We start from the raw sequence: 15,297 nt of genomic DNA on the forward strand, positions 1-15,297 counted from the left end.
AATTCCCGGCGGCGGGGAGCGGGGGTGGGTGGGAAGAGAGCGACAGAGAGACACCGGGAGACAAGAGCGGGAGGAGGAAGGGGGGGAAAGCAGAGGATGCGGCCGGCGCCGGACGCACGAGGGGGAGGTGATGTGGCCGAAAGCGATGAAAAGCGCGTTACCGGGAGGCGGAGCCGAGCGGGTGAAGAAGGGAGGAAATGACCTGTCGAGGGGCGGCGCAGCACGAACCGAGCCGGGCACGTTTTTCTTTCGAGCTCCGCCCTGGTGGGATTCTTCTGCCACCGATTCCCTTTACGGTAGTACCGTACCTGCGCCTCGCCAGGCCAGGTCGGCACGTGCTGTAGAAGGAAAGCGCTTGCAAAAAAGCAAAGCAAAACAAAACAAAAAAATGCATTCGGTGGGCAGATTTTTTTGCCAGCGGGCAGTTGCATTTGGCCCACTCAGATAGTAGTTGCGGGAGGACAAAAGCTACCGATAGAACTGAGATTTTAATTGTGAATGTTTTAACAGCGGCTAGAATTGTTTTTGCTAAAAATTGGAAAGGCGAGGAGATACCTACTGATGATGAAGTTATTAAGAAAATTATGGACTGTGCTGAAATGAGTAAATTGACATTTGAAATTAGAGAACAGGAAGATAAACATTATTTGATTTGGGATTTGTTTTACCAATGGCTAGATAATAAAGCATGGAGAGGAAATATGAAATTAATGTAATGATAAAATATATGAAATGTTTTCTTATGTTAAATAATGGTTATATGAGTATAATAATACAAAGGGATATATAAAACTGTTAAATAAGAGAAATTAAATATTGGTAATTTTGGATATGGGATTGTACACAAAAGAATTTCAACCGATGGACACATTGTCTGTAATTGTATTTGAATGAGGGTGGTTTTATGTTTTGTTTTTGTTTTAAATAAAAAAAATTTAAAAAAAAAAAGCTACAATATAAGAGAATATTTGTAGCTCCGGGTTGAACTGTGGAGTCCTTGATGCTCTCTGAGCTAGCTTGGTTTCTTGCAAGACATTTCATTATCAAACTGTAAGGTAAGCAAAGCACTCATGCTAACACTGGTTATCTGGTTATCTGGTGTCCGCCCATTCACTCTCAGTGACTCTGGGTTGCTTACAAAGAATAAAAACCTAATCTAAAAGAATAAAAAACAATACCCCCACCCCCCTCCATGGGGATGAAATGTTTGCAAGAAAACAACCAAGCTCAGAGAGCATCAAGGACCCCACAGTTCAATACATTAATAGGAACACATTAATTTTCCTTCCCCTATTTTGCCCTTTAACAACAACCCTGTGATGGTGACTGCCCCAAAGTCATCCAGCTGGTTTTTCATGCCTAAAGTGGGACTAGAACTCCAGGCTCCTGGTTTTGATATCCAGGGGGAAACCCATGCAGAGTTCAGTGTTTTACACTCTGTTGAAATTAAAATTGCATTAGTATGTGTAACACTGCTGCTTAAATAAGCTACATGATTAGAGATGGCCCAGTTTCATCAAGTACATAAGGGTTCGACTAGAGTTTACCTCATGATGTCATAATACAGATTGGATCAATTGCCTTCTGTTCAGAGGTAGATTCTGAGCCTGGCCATGTTCCCAGCCAACCAGTATCTTGAGTTGAAACATACATTCACAGAGGTAAGGCTGAATTTTGGGCCTAAAAACATAAAGAGGTTCCCTGTAATCCATTCTTCTAGCTGGGAAAAAGCTTTGTGTCTTATGTAAAGACAAAGGGCAGAATCCTGAAGATGCAGACTAGAAGTTGCTATGCCTAATCTGGGATAAATGATATAAAGCTAAAAGTAATTCTGATATATGTTTGAATTTACCCCCCAGAAATTAGGGCAGATCTACAGAAAATATTTTGTTTCAAGATTCAAATAATTTGTATATAAATAAATGTTTTTAGCTAGGAATCGTTAGATGTTTATTTTTTTTTATGTGTATTAAAAGCCATCTGATTTTTATTTCTCTGTGCAAATGTAAATTCATAATTTAAATGCAGTGTCCCTCAACATAAATTATAGCACTCCAGCACCATCTTGTGGCCTAGCAAGAACTTTGTATTTTTGCAAATAGGATTCACATACTGTTGCTTTTGAAATTGGGAGGTGAGGGGGGGAGACTTAATTTTTTATAAAATTCGTTATCGTCCAAAGAATGGTAGAAGAATGGAAATCTCTATAGCCACCTGTGATTATGCCACAGTGTCAGGAAGCTGTATTATAGAAAATATTTCATTTCAATTTTTTTCCAATTCTTACTTTTATTTGTATAACTCCATAGTAGTTATGGAACAATAACAACCAAGCAGTAATACCAAGGCAAGGAGACAGTAAACTGAGGATCAAAAAAATACCTACTTATCCATTGCCTAGAAAGACCCATCATTTCATAATTTCCCAATTTGTACACTGGTTCCTTTTACCACTATACCAAACTGACTGTCTTAACAATTAGAATGTCAATAAAGGGAAAAGAGGGGGAAATTAGATTTCTAGCTTTTCTGTTTTTGTACTTTCCCTATCAATTACTTTACAGCATTTGTAAATATTTAGAAGCCAGACTGTGATTATATTTACCATGCTGTGTGATATATTGTGTGAATGGAAGCAATTCTTCTTTAAATTTAAACACTATTATGCTGCTAATTTTGTCATTACTGCATATTCTCTGAGTTTAAATTCCCAGTTAAATATTGTCAGGATTATATCTTCTTTCTGGTAAATTTTGGTCAAAATTTATTCTTATCGCTGTGAGCTTATATATATCTCATCAAATTGTTTCTTGTTGGAGTTTTGTGAAATTAATGTCTTTTAAGAAAAGTTTGATTTCAAAGTACATCCAAATGTTCCTAATAGCTGAAATGCAGCTAACCAATTTCTGAAAATGATTAGTAAAATGAAGTATATGAACCTGGTGCACTTTAAAGGCACCATCCATGGTTTGAGCAAGATGGTCTTCCAGAGGTCTAAACCAGCAGGAATCTTCGTTTTGAAGTCTTCTCACAAGGAGAATATACTTGCTGGCTCTTCATTCCGCCACAGTTGTTGGTACTAAAGTATATTCACTTTCATAATTGTAATTGATCTTACCCAGGATACCATTAAATTCTTCCATCTCTTCGATTTCTTGCCATAATTTGACATGGTTATTTGTTATATTTTTCTTGTTGACTTTTCAAAATTGACTACATTATACATCTGACCTTCTCTGTACATACTCAGTGAAACCAAATTCCTTGTTTATCTGAGCACATTCCTAAGCCTCAAAACTGAGCGGATGGAATGTAAAACAATCCAGAGCAGACATGCTATGAAATCTTCTCTGGTTTATTGATTAACTGAAGCCGCTTCTTCCTTACAGTGCTGCTGCCCTGATTATATACATTTCTGCCTAACTCAGCAATCTCCAGAGAGCCAAGATTGGATTTATTTATTTTTGCAAATGGGAAGTAGATGTGGATCAAATCCTTGGAATAATGTGTCCCAAAAATACATATCCCAAGGAAGTTTTATTTAAAAAAAAACAACAGTTTAAATCAGTTATTAAATTGATAAGCTAATGGTTTAATTTAAACAATCATAGTTACTACATGAATCAGCTAATTGTTTAATGAAAACAATGGTTTAAAATAATAACTTTTCAAATACTTGGTATACAGCATTGACATGATTTAAAAGCTTAGGGAATCTTGCACGAACAGAGGACAGTGGGCTGAATAGACATCAGTCTTTTAACAATGAAGGAGAGAAAGAAGCAAAGCTTTCAAGGATGAGTATTGTTCAAACACAGAATCACATTACTAGTTCAACTTTGGCCTGGAATGCAGACAGTTTTTCCAACGGCTTCATGATTTGTAGAAGACATTTGAAGAAACAGGGCAAACTTGCAACCTTTCTGTAACAGGCATGGGGGGAAAGAACAGAGCAGGTGATTTGGAGTAATCGGGTCCCAGAAAAGAGTAAAGGCTAGAGAAAGAAACATGCTTCAGTTATTTATTAAAATAAACCTTTACATTTTAAGGCAGGAAAACAACTGGGTACATTAATGGTAGAATCCAAGAGGTGTCCTGAAGTAACAGGAACAAGGATGGGATTGAGTGTCTCATAAACTCTCTTTTGAACATTCCAGATCCAGAAAAACTTCCCCTGAAAAAGAGCACCCATATACTGCTTCTAACTAGCACTTTTTCTCAGGCTCCCTGCTTCTAATAGTAGAAGAAAGAAATCTGGATTAAGCCCTAAGGAATCAGGAGTCACACAAGCACTGGTTTTTGTCATATCCAGACACAACCCTGATTAGTTGTATTTACTTTATTAGAAATTAAATGTACACTCCAAAGAATATCTAACATCCAATAAGACATTAATTTCCCCCAGTTCTCTTTTTATAGTTTATTGATAGTCCCAATTTGTATGCATTGGCAAAGCAACCAGTCTCGTTGAAAATAATATGTTCCTGTACATTAACTGCTATGGTGTTCTCCCATGTGTCCGAACATGTAACAGAGTGTAACCACTCTGACAGGCTCTAATCCAAAAATTATTTCCCCCAGAAAAATTGGGAACCATCAGTTCCAAAACCAAAGGTAACAACAGACAGCAGATAAGACTTGTAAACTAGCACCTCCTTTGTGCAGCATTGGTGGGCCTAGAGAATGGAGAGGCCACTAAACGGTTTTGGCTTTGTGCCGCTGGGTGATCCAAAGGAAGGTGGAGAGAGTGATAGTGATGGCTCCCAAAGTTCCGAAGAACAGCAGGTATGGAAAATTGCCCTGAAAGGTAAAGGTAAATTAGTAGGCTTTTTCTAATTTGATTAGCTCACAAAGATTCCTTTTCATCAGCCTCAAAGGCTTGAATCAAGTGGGCTCTAGCACAGCTTTTACCAAACTGAAGACCTTGAATGCTGTTGGATGTTAGTGTCCAACAACCTCAGCGAGAAGAAGGCAGTCCTAACACAATGTAATGATTATTCCCAGTTGAAATAATCTATTTCAGTGGTGTTAAGCTCATGGCCTGGGGGCCGGATCTGGCCCACGGGGTGCTTAGATCTGGCTTGTGGGGCTGCCCTGGAAACAGTGAAGGATCGGCCCACGGTGCCTCTGCCAGCAAAATCGGAGCTCGGGAGGGCTGTGGGCAGCCCTCCCGAGCTCTGTTTTCGCTGGCAGAGGATTGCAGGCCATTGCAGCTGAAAATGGAGCATGCGAGGGGCGTGGGTGGCCCTTCCAGGCTCCATTTTTGCTGGCAGAGGGTTGCAGGAGAGTTTCGCAGCCAAAAACGGAGCTCGAGAGCCTGTTTTTGCTGGCAGAGCGCTCGGGCCACCACAGGCGCTCCCAACACGAGTGAAGTTGAACTGGCCACGTCCACCCTGGCCACACCCCCAGGTCAAACACAACCCTGATGCGGCCTTCAATGAAATCCGAGTTTGACACCCCTGATCTATTTCATTAAGAGCTCTTATTTTGCCCAAGAGCCCCATCTCCTTGTACCAGAAGAAAAGCATATGGAGCACAAATCCCATCATAATCAAAGACCAATTTACCTGGCGCAAACATTTATAGCCATGGTATGGATCTACACAGAGGCACTGGGACAAGCCGGGTCCATCAGAAGTACAAAGCGATCCCTCTGGACATACCCAAACTGTAGAGAACGGAGGTGGAGGGGAAAGGGTGAGGATATCCTCTCACTTTTCAAATCTCATTCCACAAACAGCACAATTCACAGCTTCTTGTCTTTAGTTTTCTTTCAGTCTCTTCCACACCATTAATACTTTGCCTTCCATTTGCAGAGCTGACCTTTTTCTGCCCACCTTAAACCTTTCTGCCAAAACCACCTATTTTTATCTTCCTAAGATTCGGGACGTGAGGACCTCGCTGCCCTCACTTCAAGTCTTTTGCCTCCTACTACTATTGATATCTTTTTGTACAAGGTGTGTTTCATGTAGCAAATATTTTGCTCAATCTACTCAGGATTAGGACTAGCCCATAAAACGCTAATGCTAAAATCAGAAGTAGATTCCACTGGAGAAATATGTAGAAAAGCCACCTCCTCCCCCAGCTGCAGTTCATTTCTGAAAAATAAATTTCAGAAATAATAGCTAAGCAAGAACACTGATATCATGCAAAAGAACTTCCTGCTGGATAGTCCTTTGCTGCCCTTAACAGAACTGCCCAAGGCAACTGTGCTGTTTGATAGTAATAATTAAGAGGTATATGTTATCAATGAAGAAATAGAGTAAGATGAAAAAAATCAAAACCTCAACAGCCAAATTCAGAACTCAGATTAATATCATATAGTATTTAGCTACCTCATTGACATCAACATACAAGAGATAGCAGAGTGGAAACATGAAATTTGAGAGTTGCTTCGTGTTTATTTCTGTTTGCCTTCCTGTAGCTATTTCACTGCAGGGGAATTCTAGACTTTGTTCTATGTTTGCAGACTGCAACAAAACATACAGTGGTAAGAGTGACTCACACCTGACTCACAGCTTTACTAATTGATGGTTAGGCTACTGCAATGTAGTAGTTTGTGGGGCTGCCTTTGAACATGACCCAAACTGCAGTGAGTCAAAATACACTGCTCAAAAAAAATAAAGGGAACACAAGCAGAAGACATTCAAGATCGGAATGACTGAAATAGCCTTATTAAATACTTTGTTCGTTACATACAGTAGTTTTGTGTTCCCTTTAGTTGTTTGAGCAGTGTATAAACTACTATATGTAAAGAACAAAGTATTTAATAAGGCTATTTCATTCATTCAGATCTCGGATGTCTTCTGCTTGTGTTCCCTTTATTTTTTTGAGCAGTATATATTGGGTAGGTTTTTAGCAGATAAGAACCATTACTGTAGAATTAACTCCTATTCTTCAGTTACCGCATTGGCTGCTAAGAAGCTTCTAAATCAATCTTCTGGTTTTGACCTTTTAGTACCACCTCCTCCAATATGATTGTGGCTGTCTCTCATGCTCTTCCAGGAAGTGGATATTAATGGTCCCATTCCTAACAGAGTTTCAGTAAGTCTAGCCCTGGGGACAATCATTCTCTGAGGGTCCTCAACCCTGTGGCACACCTCAGAGGTCCAACAGGCAGCCACTCTTCTTTATTGTTTTTTCATAAGACTGAAAATAATTTTGTTGGAGTTTGGAGGTAAACAACTTACTTTTAGGGTCCTCATCACCAATCCCCACCTTTCTCTACCTCTTCTTAGGTGTCTACAGCCCAAGCACACAAGGTCTTGCCTAACTGTATCCATACCAAGTCCCAATGAGCCATTGCAGGAGCTCCTCTGGTTTTGACAGATACGATTGTTCCCTTGGATGGTGATATTTTTCCATACTTCACTGCCTCCAGGACAATCCAGCTTCTGGGGCAAAGCACTGGGGATCAACATAAATTATATCAGAAACAGGCGAGAGGCAGATTCAATAGGATTCCCACCCCCCAAATAAATAGAACCTCAAAACTACATCCCAAATGCATAATGTTGTGAAAATAGCCAAGAAAAGTTGGATTTCTACTGAATCCTTTTAATGAGAATGTGGCAGTAATGCATAATAGGCAAGGTTATGCTACAGTTTCCATCTCCTGGTAAACCTTGCTTGGTAGGCCTTCTCTGTTGTGATGCCCACACCTTATGGAACATTCTCCTCTTATAAGTCAGTTTCATTCCTCCTTATTTTTTGGAAGTCCCTCAAGAGCACCAGTGAGATCTTGAGGTGGCTCTGTTGCTGATCAAATCTCATGTTGCATGTGTGTGTGTTTTATGTATCTTGGTTTGACATGTTTTTATACTTTTTTGCTATATGCTAGCCAGAATCACTTCTTGTGTGGTGGATATTAATTTGATAAATGAACTCAAGTCAGCAGCCTCCACTCATTTTGCATCTGTCATCATTTACAATACTCACAGGGTCTGCAGCTGAGTGAATCCACGGAAGCGGTCTTCAGGGAGACTTTCCAATGGATTGTCAGTTAGATCACTACATTAAGAACAAGAGAATGAAGAGAATACATTCAAGGCCAATGTTGTGCTTCCTCTATGCTGTGAATGATGTTTAGTGTAGTACATCACTCTGATATCATGTCTGCTATAGTGAGACAATTCACATTTAAAAACAAGTATCTCAATCTTGAGGCTTTCCTTCTTTCCAGCTTGAAGACAGATATTACATGTGCAATTTAAATGCCCAAAAACAGAATTAAAACACTTTCCAACAGCTGCTCATACAAAAAGAACACACATTCCATGGCTGTTTACATGATAAATGTAATGCCTGTATGTATCAAAGACTCACATATAAACCATTAACAAGCATCTGAGCACAAATTACTTGCAATTATTGCTGGTATTTCAGAAAGGGAAGTCAGAACCCACAAGCTGACTTTTGTCTCCCCTAGCCTCAGTGTTCAGGATGAATAAAGAACCACAAAGAGTTCTACTATTAAAAAAAAGCCTTTCAGTTCTATGTCTTGTATGGGGACTTATGAACATGATGGTACCAGTAATTCTGTCAGCTGCCACCTTATGCTTGCTTGTGCTTCACTGTGGTGACAGACTGCCATGAATTGAGGGGAGGGGAGATGAGGGCTGGAATGCTTTGGGAAACAAACTTCAGTGTGGTATCTCCATAAGACTGCTGCCTCAAGGTCACCCAGTTGGAGAAAGGAGGGGGCTGCATACCAATCTGTGCTTGAACTGACGGTTAGGAAAACATCTTGCCTGAACCAGATTGGTTACACTGGGGGGAGCAATGAGAGACAGTTAAGGGAGGGAAGAGTAGAGCTTGGGAATTTTGGAATGTGATTTTCAGTTCTGGATTTGCTTTACTACAATACATTTGACCTCTAATAAACTATACCTTTCTCAACAAATGGAGCCAAGGATCATTTCTAATTAGAGGTTTAAACGGTGGCAGGTCCAATGAATTAAACTTACATGACAAAAGCTGTATTCACTTCCTGGAAGCTAGAGCACAGCTGATGCATTGAGCAGTTTCCATAATCCAACCTATAGATGAAGAGAGATAAGCAGTTCTCTTACTTCTAGTGTAAAGGACTGGGTAATTTTTATATTGGGGAGTAATAGAAAACATATTTCACAATAGTTAGGTAAGACATATCACAAACCTCAGTTATCGAATGTTATATTTCTGTTGGTATAACATTTTGTGAACAGATGCAGTAGTCAATTACACTGGTTGACTGAGTTCCCACAACATTTTTGATTCTTTTGGTATATTTATTAATTAAAATGGAACAAAGAAAAAAAACAAAATGCTGAATTCAACAATCCTAACATGCTGCACAAATCCAGATATTGGGTGGGTGACATATCAAATTGCTTGTAAAGGTTGGCTGTTGAGCAGGTATAGGGGAAATATATCAATGTTCTTTATACTCCCAGCATAAAGGAGGAAATATAATGTTCTTTATGTCTCATGGCAGCTATCCCCCCAGTTTTATCCTTCACCAAAGTTCTGATCCTATCTCCTAAATTTTATCCAACGAATGATGTTGGAGAAAAAATATTTCAGGATAATACTGTACCATAAAGTTCATTCATACATTAATGTATTGAATAAATCAACTTGGGAAAATGAAATGATAAATAAAAGGTACACTACTTAACATTTAACTTCAACTCACATTATCCTGTCATCGTAGCCAATACTAAGAGAATGTGGAAATTATCATTCAGATTATAATAACACAGAGATTTTGTTCTAATTAATATTTTTCAGATTACTATCCTAGGAATCATGCATAATGAGGTGCCCAGCAATTCAGGAAAAATAAAATTAGCATACAAGTTCAATAACCATATATTTAGAACTCTCAGTATATTTACTGAGTATATTTACTTTATTTTACAGAAATACATTTCTGTATTTTAACAACATACATTCACAAGACACAACTCTCAGTAAACCTTAACATAATTAAAATCTCATCAACCTCACTCCATTATAATCATTTTAAAGTTAAATTAAAACTAGATGCCCATATAAATGTAATGCCAGAACTGTAAAAGGCAAATACATTTAAGGCAGCATTTTCCATAGAAAGGGAGGACCTGCCTTCTATTTCACATCCCTTACTTCCTGGGAGAATTTTTGCAATGTTGTCATATTTTCTCCCATTTAAATAATATCTAGCTATGTCACTGTTCTCACCATTGAGAAAGAAAGAAGGAAAGATAGAAAGAAGGAAGGAAAGATTGATTTTGAAAACAGCAACAATAGTATTTTTTTTGAAAGCTCATTTTATACGTTCTCATAATATACTTTTGGTTTTTAAAACAAAACAAAACAAAGTAAGCCTCCTTAATCAGATCACGACCTCTTCAGGGCAATGGCACATTTAAAATACATTTCTCGACAATGCTTCTTGGAATCTAAAACCAGATACAATTATCTGGTTTTAGGGCTGCCTTTGGATTGCCTTGTTACCACGGTTAAGCAAAAGATAACGTACTTGGCCTCAAGCACTGTATTACAGAACACATTTTGCTAAACTGCCAGCTTGCGTCAGGCGCTGAATTATTTTCCCCATAAGCGCCGTCCGCGCCGTTGCAATTCCGGGGTGTAACCTGGCTAACTCCAGACGGGGAGGAGCCCGAATAAAGGTTAGAAACAGATCATGTCAGCTCGAATCGACTCACCCCAAAACAATCTTCTTGTCCCTCTCTAAGCAGCAGCGGCCCCGCCGAACCGTACCCACCCGGGAACCGCAGAAAACGGCTGCTGCGGACTCATTTCGCATGGGCCCAGCACAGCAGCCGCAGACCTGAAAGGAAAAGGTAGATGGAAAGCATGAAAGACCCCTCATATATCTCCCCCCTCCCGGACAAGCCGCCTCCGCCTTTACCTGCTCGAAGGTTTCTACTAGGAACCCGGCGAACGAAGGGACGACCAAATACAGGAACAGCTGGGCAACCCAGAGCGAGCTGGGCGCAGCCATGTTGTGTCACATGATCTCAAACTTAGTCACGTGAATCTGAATCAAAACAAGCACGAAAAGCGTGTTATTCTCTCCCAAAGAGACACAATAAGGATACTGTCTCCATGTGCTGCTTAGACAGTAAATTAATTACTTTAAGAATTAAGAGCTGTCTCCTTAAGAGATTGCATTGTGGGAGATGTAGGCACAGATTGCATTATGGGAAATGTAGTACCCATGACATGTTGACCACATCTGTGTGTCTGATTGGCCACTGAGGCTCTCTGCCTGGGTGTAGAATAAAGCCGGAGGAGAGAAACATGCTTTCTGAATATGGGGACAGATCTACTGCTCTTTTACACTAGGAAGTGGGACAGATTATGAATAATCGCATCAATCTCATCTGGTCTGCATTTTTCTCTTATTTAGCCCATTTTTTGAACTTCTTTCTTTTTCTGGCTTCCTTCATGGCACGGGGCAAGATTAAGGCCACTTGACGCCCTAAGCACCACATGGTATCTTTTGGCCCTTCCATTGGTTAACTCAAGACATTAAGATTCACTCAATAAGTGCTGAAAGTGAAATAAGAGATTAAAAATTCAGCTTTATTCCAGGCCATGGGGGAAACAAACAACTCTGTAGTACTCCCCTTTCCTTGGGGCCCCAAGCATTTGCTTATTTTGCTTGATGATTAATAGTCTGCATTCTGAACCTTACTTTCATGATTGTTTTTGAACTGCAGACCCTAGGTCTTGAACATCAGGCTCATATTTTTGGCTTTCTTGCTTCTTCACACGCCTATTAGCTGTAACATATTTTCTGATTACTTGCTTTGAAGAACTTTCATATCCTTTTGAAAAAAATGGGTTGGTTTTAATATTACATAGCTATGGATTTTAGGATTTCCCCTCCTCCACACAGCTGGTTGCTATTTATGAGTCTGAAGGACATTTATATAATCCCTCTTTTAAAACCACCTGAATAGAGACTTCAAGCTCTTGTGTATGTGGAGTTGAGTGTTATACAAAAATTGTTTAGCAAACTTGCATGTCATATTTGAGACGAGGTTAAATGCATGAAGCAAACCATATATTATTTCCAAGAAAATTGTAACTATCTCCTTGGAAAGAATGTGAATAAAGCATAAAGTATAAAATACTAATTAGCCCCAGCACTTAACTCATAGAATTTTTTAAATCATAATAGATTTTGTTTGATTTAGACTCAGTAAATTATATAAACTCAGCCTTTATGATTTGTAAATCACAGTTTATAGCTTAGTATTTTATGTGAACTTAGCTTTAGGTTTATTCAATACATCATGGTTAAATTGAACTTGATTAGAACAAACCATTCTTATTCACTGAAGTCAAAATTACATTTTAATGTACAAGGTTTAACCAGGCTGTTTGTTGTTTTCAGAGATAAATTAGTGGACTGATAATCATTTCCTCAAAGATGTCTCCCTCTCTTAAAAGCCACTGCATTTTATCACCTTGACCTTGAATGCCTATAATAAACTGTTAAAGACACATAATTGCACCAATATACTTTCTAAATTCTCCAGGAACATTCCTTGAAAAAGAGAACACTAAGTCCAAACCAAAGCGCATCTGATATCAATTCACCATTTCATCTCAGTGATCACAGTAGATTTATGAAAAATAATGTTAATTGGTGCATGCTTTTGTTCACTGTGTTAAGCCGTCCACTTGCTCTTGTGACATTTGAGATCTAAGAAATTGCTATCACTTATTCTTGCAATCTAGATTGAAATTCAGCAGTAAATTTGATCCTACAGAAATTTGCTGCAATCAAGCCATAAAATAAATCTAGAAGTTAACACTGAAAATGAATGAAAAATCTCAGTTTTAAAGGATTCAGCAAAGTTTGGACTGTAATTCAAGTAGATTATTTTTACATTCATCTTCAGGATCAAAACATGGAGGAAAGAGTGGTTAAATCAGCCACCACTGGATCTGAAAAACACAAAAACAGTTTGACATTTCATAAAGCAATTCAGAGATGGAAATATGTTAAATATATGGAAATATGTTAAAGATAGCCAATTGTCTGAAATGCTTTATTTTTCAGTTAATATATTCTATTAACTATTTTAGAGAAAATGTATAAATGAAGTGATAAAAAGTTAAATAAAACTTAATCCTATTATGGCTCAATGTGATAGCCTCGTTGATAAGTCTAAGACAGTGACTAGGTTCCCACAACACAGTGAACTACAACCTACCCGACTTCATGCTAGTCTACTGTAGACTAAAAATGTCTAACCTAACCACAGTATGTTTCTAAGAACAAACCACAGTATGTTTCTAAGAACATTCCAACATTGTTCTTAATAAATGTATTGGCACAATCCATCCACTTTGGAATGGCAAATGAAGCAAACAAAATGTTAAAAAGTTATGACATTTATGTAGTTACTTATCAAGCATATCTAAATTATATTAAAGTAACCAAAATATCTTTACAGTCCCCAAGGCAGGTCACAACTTTTAAGCACCCCTAATGTTTGGAAATTGAAAGTTGAAAATGTTGACGTGCCCTAGATGGCATTTACGGTAATTAGTTCTGGCAGTACCTATGATCTAAATTCAGCATATTTCCAGTTTAATAGAAATAGATCTGATAAACAAATAGTTCAACCATTTTTGCAAAAATTAACTGCATGTCACCATCTGAATTTTATCTTGCCCTTTAAAAAAGATAGTCCAAAAATCAAAAATATCAAGCCCTCTTAGATGAAACTAGCTTTCAATCAGCTTTTGAATTTTCTGTTAACTCCACTTGCTGTTGTCTTCTGTTCCGACTTGGAATTAAGGCAACCACCTTCCTCTATATTTCCCTGGTTGCAACCTCTTATAGACTTAATCACTAAGAGTGTAGTCCAAGTCCAGATTTTATTTCCAATTTTCTAATGATGTAAAAGGTCTTAAGATTGTGATTCCTTATTAATAGTGAAGTTCTACAGTGCTAATGAATTCCTACAAACCATTGTTTTTAGGGTCAACAATGTATTGCTGAAATATCAGTTTTGGCAATTCTGGGGAAGGGTTTTTTTAGTACTACTTGGAATAAAACAGACTGTATTTTGGGTGAGCAGCTGCTAAATCTCTTGCCTTTTTAAATGAGTAGGGGGGACAAAAGATGAATATCAGTTTCCACAAGCCACGCCAGTTCATTTAAAATTCAGCAAAAATTCAGCAATTAGTTGTAATATCGGCTAAATGAAGTTTATTTAAATGTAAGTTATTTAACTTATATTAGCAAGCTACCCATTCTTTTGTGCGCAGGAAGAAAGTGAAAGTCAAATATTGAGTTTCACAAGGACCTCGATTAGATGCCATGAGCTTGGATACTCTGTATGAAGACCCAAAGCCATCATCATGCCCAGCATAAGGGGCAGGGAATTCATTTTAGGGAATGAAGTTATTAAAAAACAGTGTCTCCTCAAGTGCAGCCCTTTTCCTTGCAGAATTGAAAAGCAATTATCAATTTTTATGGAAAAAAGGATCTTAATATTCCCAGTGCTCCATAGCCTAGCTAGAGGAAGTCCACACATCTTAAAAATTGCTAAGTTTGAGAAACACTGGTCTAGAATGAGTGAATTAGTTTCCAGCTGTTTTTGGAAATCTGACATGGTTCAGTAAAGTGAATTAGCAAATCTAGATATCTCATTGAGCAATATCTGATTGCTCACCTGCTATAAATGGTTATTAACCTGAAGGTTCTGTAATTTGAAAGTTGGGGTATAAATAGATGTCAGCTGAGGTATTTCACTGTACTTGGCTGAGAAAGACCCTGCTTCACCCTGAGAACCTGTTGGGCTGAAAGACATAATCAGGTTTCTTAAATGGTTACTGTTAAAACTTGGTTATGGCTTAGTGTTGTTGAAAGAAAAAGAAGTCTTTCCCTTTAAGGGTTGTTGGAAGGCAGAGTTTTCCCTTTTCGAATTCAAAACTCCCGGCTGGGAGATTACTTCGAAATGATTGGAGGTCAGCTGCGTGAATGCCGGAATTAGTTGCACAGCGTTCCGAGGCTAGCCTGTTTGAACTATAAGAAAAACCCTTTTTTATATCCTAAAAAGTCTTTTGATTTTGTATGTGACCCTTTATAAAGTCTTTTGAAATTCTTTTGATTTGGCATGTGAATCCTTTGATCTGTGTGTGTGATTGTTTTATGGTGTTTAAATCCTGCTTTTTGTGATTGGGTTCTTCCGTCCTGGATCTGGCAAATAAGTAATTGTTTTATAGTCCAATCTGTTTTTCCTAACCCTTTGTACTTGTTTTTTCCCTATAATTAATCAGTTT

At 38.3% G+C, this 15,297-nt stretch overlaps 1 protein-coding gene across 3 annotated transcripts; it reads right to left on the minus strand.

The window, feature by feature from the left end:
* Positions 1–3,604: 3,604 nt before the first annotated feature.
* On the minus strand, positions 3,605–11,086 carry ATRAID (all-trans retinoic acid induced differentiation factor). Of its 3 annotated transcripts, none has more exons than XM_070946738.1 (8): positions 10,898–11,086; positions 10,692–10,816; positions 8,967–9,038; positions 7,939–8,010; positions 7,286–7,407; positions 5,568–5,668; positions 4,653–4,800; positions 3,605–3,923 (listed from the first exon to the last, which is right to left on the minus strand). In XM_070946738.1, exons 1-7 carry the CDS (start codon positions 10,988–10,990, stop codon positions 4,696–4,698), a joined length of 690 nt encoding a protein of 229 aa, XP_070802839.1. In that variant the 5' UTR covers positions 10,991–11,086; the 3' UTR covers positions 3,605–3,923; positions 4,653–4,695. The 3 variants fall into 3 exon arrangements, with proteins under 3 accessions (XP_070802839.1, XP_070802831.1, XP_070802821.1); XM_070946730.1 differs by having other exon boundaries at positions 3,605–3,994; XM_070946720.1 differs by lacking the exon at positions 3,605–3,923 and having other exon boundaries at positions 4,008–4,800.
* Positions 11,087–15,297: the final 4,211 nt, after the last annotated feature.

Source organism: Pituophis catenifer, unplaced genomic scaffold (assembly GCF_029215685.1).
Source record: "Pituophis catenifer annectens isolate HBS135680 unplaced genomic scaffold, rPitCat1.0.hap2 SCAF_1, whole genome shotgun sequence".
In the NCBI taxonomy this organism is placed as follows: domain Eukaryota; kingdom Metazoa; phylum Chordata; class Lepidosauria; order Squamata; family Colubridae; genus Pituophis; species Pituophis catenifer.

What these genes read in the sequence shown, in the direction of transcription:
- ATRAID (XM_070946738.1), bottom strand. Translation starts at nt 10,990, where the DNA reads ATGGCTGCGCCCAGCTCGCTCTGGGTTGCCCAGCTGTTCCTGTATTTG. An exon ending in GACAAGAAGATTGTTTTGGG is followed by an intron (nt 9,039 to 10,691) that starts GTGAGTCGATTC and finishes CTTCATCTATAG; the next exon opens with GTTGGATTATGGAAACTGCT. An exon ending in CAATGGCTCATTGGGACTTG is followed by an intron (nt 5,669 to 7,285) that starts GTATGGATACAG and finishes CGTTCTCTACAG; the next exon opens with TTTGGGTATGTCCAGAGGGA.